This window comes from Debaryomyces fabryi (assembly GCF_001447935.2).
Source record: "Debaryomyces fabryi strain CBS 789 chromosome Unknown contig00008, whole genome shotgun sequence".
Lineage (NCBI taxonomy): Eukaryota > Fungi > Ascomycota > Pichiomycetes > Serinales > Debaryomycetaceae > Debaryomyces > Debaryomyces fabryi.
The window spans coordinates 161,054-167,358 of NW_015385434.1; the positions used below are offsets into that span (position 1 = coordinate 161,054).

At 36.1% G+C, this 6,305-nt stretch overlaps 4 protein-coding genes across 4 annotated transcripts; 3 read left to right on the top strand and 1 right to left on the bottom strand.

The window, feature by feature from the left end:
- Positions 1–242: 242 nt before the first annotated feature.
- On the top strand, positions 243–1,088 carry AC631_00731 (uncharacterized protein; the record flags this gene model as incomplete). The annotated part of the gene is made up of 1 exon (XM_015609561.1): positions 243–1,088. The coding sequence occupies one exon, from the start codon at positions 243–245 to the stop codon at positions 1,086–1,088; it is 846 nt and encodes a 281-aa protein (XP_015469694.1).
- Positions 1,089–2,273: 1,185 nt separating this feature from the next.
- SFC1 (Sfc1p) lies at positions 2,274–3,230 on the top strand (the record flags this gene model as incomplete). Its single annotated transcript, XM_015609562.1, has 1 exon — positions 2,274–3,230. The coding sequence occupies one exon, from the start codon at positions 2,274–2,276 to the stop codon at positions 3,228–3,230; it is 957 nt and encodes a 318-aa protein (XP_015469695.1).
- An 813-nt stretch (positions 3,231–4,043) lies between these two features.
- Positions 4,044–5,087, top strand: AC631_00733 (uncharacterized protein; the record flags this gene model as incomplete). Its single annotated transcript, XM_015609563.1, has 1 exon — positions 4,044–5,087. The coding sequence occupies one exon, from the start codon at positions 4,044–4,046 to the stop codon at positions 5,085–5,087; it is 1,044 nt and encodes a 347-aa protein (XP_015469696.1).
- Positions 5,088–5,122: 35 nt separating this feature from the next.
- YUH2 (Yuh2p) lies at positions 5,123–6,039 on the bottom strand (the record flags this gene model as incomplete). The annotated part of the gene is made up of 1 exon (XM_015609564.1): positions 5,123–6,039. A coding segment is annotated over one exon (917 nt), but the record flags the coding sequence as incomplete, so codon positions are not given.
- Positions 6,040–6,305: the final 266 nt, after the last annotated feature.

Genomic DNA, 6,305 nt, shown 5'->3' on the forward strand with positions numbered 1-6,305 from the left:
GTAGTCACCAGTCATTTAGCGAATCGAGGCGTATGTTCACGGAACTGCTTACTTAGTATGAAGGCTATACAAGGCCTTGAACTTCTTGACGGATGTATCACGTGAATGTGATTGCAAATTAGTATGACGATCATTCATTGCTTAGCAATGTCCATCAGTGGAAGGCATATATAAGGAATGCAAAGTATTCCTATATTATTTCTTGTATTATAATCAATAAACAGTACATAATAAACAATAAAATGTCGACAGTAATTGTATCAAAAGTTCCCCAAACAATTTCAAATGAGAAGCTTTATGAATTCTTCTCATTCTGTGGTAAGGTGAAGTCTATCAATTTAATTGAAAAAACGGATAAATCTGGGAAATACGAGGTTCAATTTGAACTGGAAAAAGCATTGAATACTGCATTATTATTAAATGAAGCAGAATTGGACTCTGTTCCAATTCAGGTTGAAAAGTCAGACACTCCTCCGGATTATGCTGCAGTGGATAACCAAAATGCATCTTACGGGGGTGACAACAAAATCCAGAGCTCGGCTTTGGCTTCAGGAGACATAAAAGATACAGATGCTTCCACTGTTACAGGAGACAGCGAATATGATGATATTTCACAAGAGGAAAAGCCAAAATATGCTATAATGGCGCAATTGTTGGCATCTGGCTATACTTTGTCTGATAATTTGATACAGAAGGGAATTGATGTCGATAAAGATAAAGGTTACTCTACTAAATTCAAGTCATTCTTAACATCGTTAGATGAGAACTATTTACACTCAAGTAAGCCTGATTCAGCTGCTGGTAAGGGAATTTCTAAGGCTCAATCAACATTTGGCGGCTTGGCGAAGAGCTTTAATGATTCTGGATACCATAAGAAATGGAGCCAGTATTTGGAAAAAGCATCCAGTCATCCATATGGTGTCAAAGTGCATGACTTCTACAAGAATTTGGCTAAAGACGCTAAGGAAGTCCATCTTGAAGCTAAGAGGTTAAGTGAATTGAAAAAAGAAAGAGAAGCAGAAAAAAATGTTGAATCGGCCGCTTCGACAGCAAATGCAGGAGCTGCTATTAACACTGTTAATGAATAAGCCTGTGAGAAATATATAAAGTGTGTATTATTTGGGATTCATATAGTTTAATGTATTAATTACGATATTGAGATAACGTAGAAATAATGCTCGCGAAGCCGCATCCACCACAAATGTCCCTTCAATTGATTGCAAAAAGAGTATAGGAGCATGTACGTACACTTGTCTATAGTGCCCCAGAAGCTAAACTATGTATTGCAATGAAAAACCCGGCTCCTAGCGTCGATGAAATAGTCCATAAAAATATTGGTCACAATCCAATGTCCTTCGCTTTAGATAAAGTTAACTCACCCTATCTATATAAGGTGTATAACCACCGAAAATCCATCCAACCTAAACAACGCTATAAACTTGAAGATATAAAAACCCCTGTGAATTCTAATCTGCTCCACTATGTTTGCAACTGTGATATTCACGACATTCTCGACCGTGCTCCGCTTGAGACAGACTCGACAGTTTCCCTCCATTTATTGCACAGCAAAGCCCTTCAAAAACTTGCTAACCAACTACCGACAGTAAAACTCACTAATAATACCAGGGTTCACCGCATGGATCTGCTTTTGGTTGATTTGTGTCTTGTGTCGAAGATGATCTCCAGAGAATTGAAACTGCAGTATGTACGCGCAGATCTACATTTCGTTAACTATATAACATACTACTAACACCTTTAGCTTCGATATTCTTTCTGAACATGTTAAGACTCTAAAATATACCACTTCTCCGTGGGTAACGAAGATTCAGGACTGTGCTATTAGGATCATCCTTGAATATCTACGAAATATTCATGTAGATGATGACTGCCCTATAAGCGCAAAGTATTCAATCCTGTCGGCGATTTCGGGTTTGGAATTTATTCTACATGAACACTTTGTGAACCACATACATAATTTCCATTATATAGACGGACTAGTATAGTTAAGTACATGTATGATTCGATAATTCCGTGCCTATCACAGAATTTTACCAATACACGAAATGATTAACCAAACCCTCGGCGTTATCTTACCCCGGAGAACCGGAAGAGTTGACTAAAGTCCCCCACAAAAATGAATCATATATAAACCCATTTTATGAACGAATTTTGAAAAATTCTGAAAGCAATAATTATATAGTCTTTTAGTTGCTTAAGTTGGAACTAGTTAAAATTGCTTCAAGTTAGTCAAAAGTTAAATATTCAGAAAAAAAATGTCGACAGCTAAACCTCAAAAACAAACCAAAGGAAAGGGTGTTACTGATTTAATTGCTGGTGGTACGGCTGGTTTATTCGAAGCCTTATGTTGCCATCCATTGGATACCATTAAGGTTAGAATGCAGTTGTACAGAAAATCGGGCCAAAAGCCACCAGGATTCATTAAAACCGGTATCAATATTGTTCAAAAGGAAACCTTTTTGTCGTTGTACAAGGGTTTGGGAGCAGTTGTTATTGGGATTGTTCCAAAGATGGCTTTGAGATTCTCTTCATACGAATTCTATAGATCTTTATTATACAGACCGGATGGATCCATTTCTACTGGTAATACATTCCTTGCTGGTGTCGGTGCAGGTATCACCGAAGCTGTTATGGTTGTTAACCCAATGGAAGTCGTCAAGATTAGATTGCAAGCACAACATCACTCTATGGCTGACCCATTAGACGTTCCAAAGTACAGAAACGCCCCACATGCTGCTTATCTTATTGTTAAGGAAGAAGGTTTCAGCACCTTGTACAGAGGTGTTTCGTTGACTGCCGCTAGACAAGCTACTAACCAAGGTGTTAACTTTACTGTTTACTCCAAGATTAAGGAATACTTACAAGGTTACCACCAATCTGAAGTTTTACCAGCATGGGAAACTTCTTGTATTGGTTTGATTTCTGGTGCTTTAGGTCCTTTATCCAATGCTCCTTTGGATACCATTAAGACCAGATTGCAAAAGACTACTTACGCTTCAAATGAATCTGGTTTAGTAAGAATCGTTAAAATCGCTAACCAATTAATCAAGGAAGAAGGTATCCATGCCTTATATAAGGGTATTACACCTAGAATTATGAGAGTTGCTCCAGGTCAGGCCGTTACATTTACTGTTTACGAATTCATGAAGCGTGTCTTAGCTGGGGAAACTAATATTTCTGTTCCTGGCGTAAGCTCTAAAAAAATCGATTAGGTTATTTTTATCAGTTGAAAATTGATACTAATCTCATGCATTTATTATAGAGTTATCTTACTCGTTATTTATATATCTTTGTTTATATATCATTATTTATTGTATTTATTACTGATATTGAATAAAATTCACTTGGAACAGTTAACCAAAATTTTCAGTAGTACATTCCCCGGATTTTCATTTTCATATTTCTTCCATTCCTCCGGGGCCGTTACAGCATGAACGAATATCCGTATATCCGATATTTTCTCTTGAAAGAGCACATCGTTCAACGAGCTTAGAGAGATTCGGTTATTCTGCCAGCGAATCATTTTGTACCAATTCCTGCAGTATCAATTCTCGAAAAGCTGGAATATATGTGTGAGAGGGCATGTTCGTTAAGATCATCGATGCCCACCAACAATTTTTTGAGTACAGACGAGTAACAAAACCAATTTGACTGTTGTGTTTTTTTTTGTTGAGTAAAATTGCTACCACTATTGTATATATGAATCTTTCTAGTGAATTACTTATCTATCCTACTATAAAAATTTAGTTGTGTTCAGTAGACGATGTACACGGAAAATGACATCATTATGATGATTAGTCAATATAATCATTCTAATGAACTTCTTTTATGTATAATTTCATGATCTGCCTTACAATAAGTCCGTAAATGGGCCAGTTGAACCCTTCATAGGTTATTAACTTCATTCTAGGAGTTCTAACCATTTTGCAATCGTATTATAACATACTGCATATAACAATAGCGATTAGTTTACTAGCGCCACAAGATACTTCCTTAATGTCATAGAGTAGTAGTGGTAAGCAAAAATGATAATAAGATATACAGCGATATCAGCTATAAAGCATGAATTGAAGTTGAATTCCATAAGAAGAATTTCTACTTCGGGAGTTGGTCAATTGGCTCGTTACAATAAGACACGTAGAGCTCAAGAAATATCAGCCGAAGAGGTTCGAAAATTTCAACAGCAGCAACGAGAACAGCAGAATAAAAATGACTTTTATTACGAAACCAAACCATCAAACGACTTTGAAAGTTATCGTGACGAGCCATCAGCAAATCATACAGTGTTTTCTATTCCACCGAATAAGAATGGGTTGATTACTCCTGAAGATGGAATTTATGAGATATTGAAGGAACCAACATTAGTAATTGAGAGACAGGTGGAAATGATGAATGTCTTTTTGGGCTTTGAACAGGCGAATAGATACAAGATTATGAATTCTTTGGGTGAACAGATAGGGTTTATGGAAGAAAAAGATATAGGATTCATGAAAATGTTAGGGAGACAGTTTTTCAGATTGCATAGACCATTTGATATAGACGTATTTAATAACTATGGAGATTTACTATTAACGATTAAAAGACCGTTTTCATTTATAAATTCTCATATTAAATGTTATTTACCTGGCTACGATGAAAATGGAGACTTGATGTTTGAGAATTTAGGAGAATCATGTCAACACTGGCATTTATGGAGAAGGAAATATAATTTATTCAAATTAGAAGATGAGGTAACGGACGAATATGATCAGTTTGGTGCGATAGACGCTCCATTTTTGTCGTTTGATTTCCCAGTCAGAAACGATCGAGGCGACGTTATTGCCTCGGTGGATAGAAATTGGGTGGGTTTAGGAAGAGAAATGTTTACTGATTCGGGGGTGTATATAATTAGAATGGATCCTGCTAGCTTTTCTGGTATGGGGAACCTATATCCATCCGTAGCTGGACCATTAACATTAGACCAAAGGGCCATATTATTAGGTAATGCTGTCAGTATTGATTTTGACTACTTTTCAAGACACAGTAGAGGGCCGGGCGGTGGATTATTTGCGTTCAGTGATATTGATTAAATAACCAATGCTATATGAGTAAATATATAATATAACTAGTTATTAGCAAAATGAGCTTTAGTAAAGTTTTGTAGTAATTTTACTTGGCCTTTATGTCTAGCTTGTTTTATCAAATCTGCATATTCATTATCAGATAGGTCTTTACCAATATTTTTTAATAATTCTACCATCAAACCAACAAAATCGTGCCTTCTTAATTCGTTTTCTCTTTTCCATGTCTCTCTCTTCATCATTTCAGAATGTATCATTGCAGCATCACCGATTTCTTGATAGTGACGCAACTTGTCGTTCGAAATTGCCAACAACGAAAAACGTAACTCATCACCATATTTGCTTATACGTCTCATTAATATTTCGGGCAATTTTTCGCAAAACTCCTGGTTTGACTTGCACTCACCGTGCATTACTGGATACGTTTTCAACCCATCTAATTCATATATTTGGTCGTTAATATTCAAATATCCAACGAAATGGAACAATCCATCGTTTTTGTCATCATATTTTGGTTTTGGCTTTTGCTTGTCTTCATCAATAATGAGCGATGGCGATGAAAAAGAGTTATGAACAGATCTGATGAGTTCACTGTTAGAAATGGTTTCACCACAGGTTTCACTATCGAAACCTTCTACGAAACCCTTAAAGTTTGTAAGCTCCTCTCCTATCTCGATCTCTGGCTTGTTCAATAACACATTCAACACCGCTTGTGTAGCACATGCATTCTGAATAGTTTGATTGGCGAAAAATATACCCTTTTGTTGATAATCCTCATCGTAGGTTCCATCTAACGGCTTATTGTTATCGGCAGCATAATCTCTATCAACTTGCCCATATTTAAATAAGAATATAACCCCATATAATGGACTAGAACTCTTTAACGAATCGCTGTCTATGGAATATAGATCGTCGAATTGAACATTCTTGATCTGTAACTTATCAACTAATTCTGTGAAAACTCCCTATTCGTTAGAATCATAATTTTCTTGAATTTAATTACAATTTAAGGTACATACTGCATCGGAATCTATTGTATTCCATCCACTTTCTGACATACTTTAAGTGATAAATATACTGGTAGTTTCCTATATAGTTCGGTTCTATCATTCGGTATTACTCGGTCTTAAAAATTTGATTACGCACACCGGTATATATGTCAAAATCCTTGATCCCAAGTATGTAATCTTTTTTTCTTTCTATTAAACAATAAATATGGCATCAAAA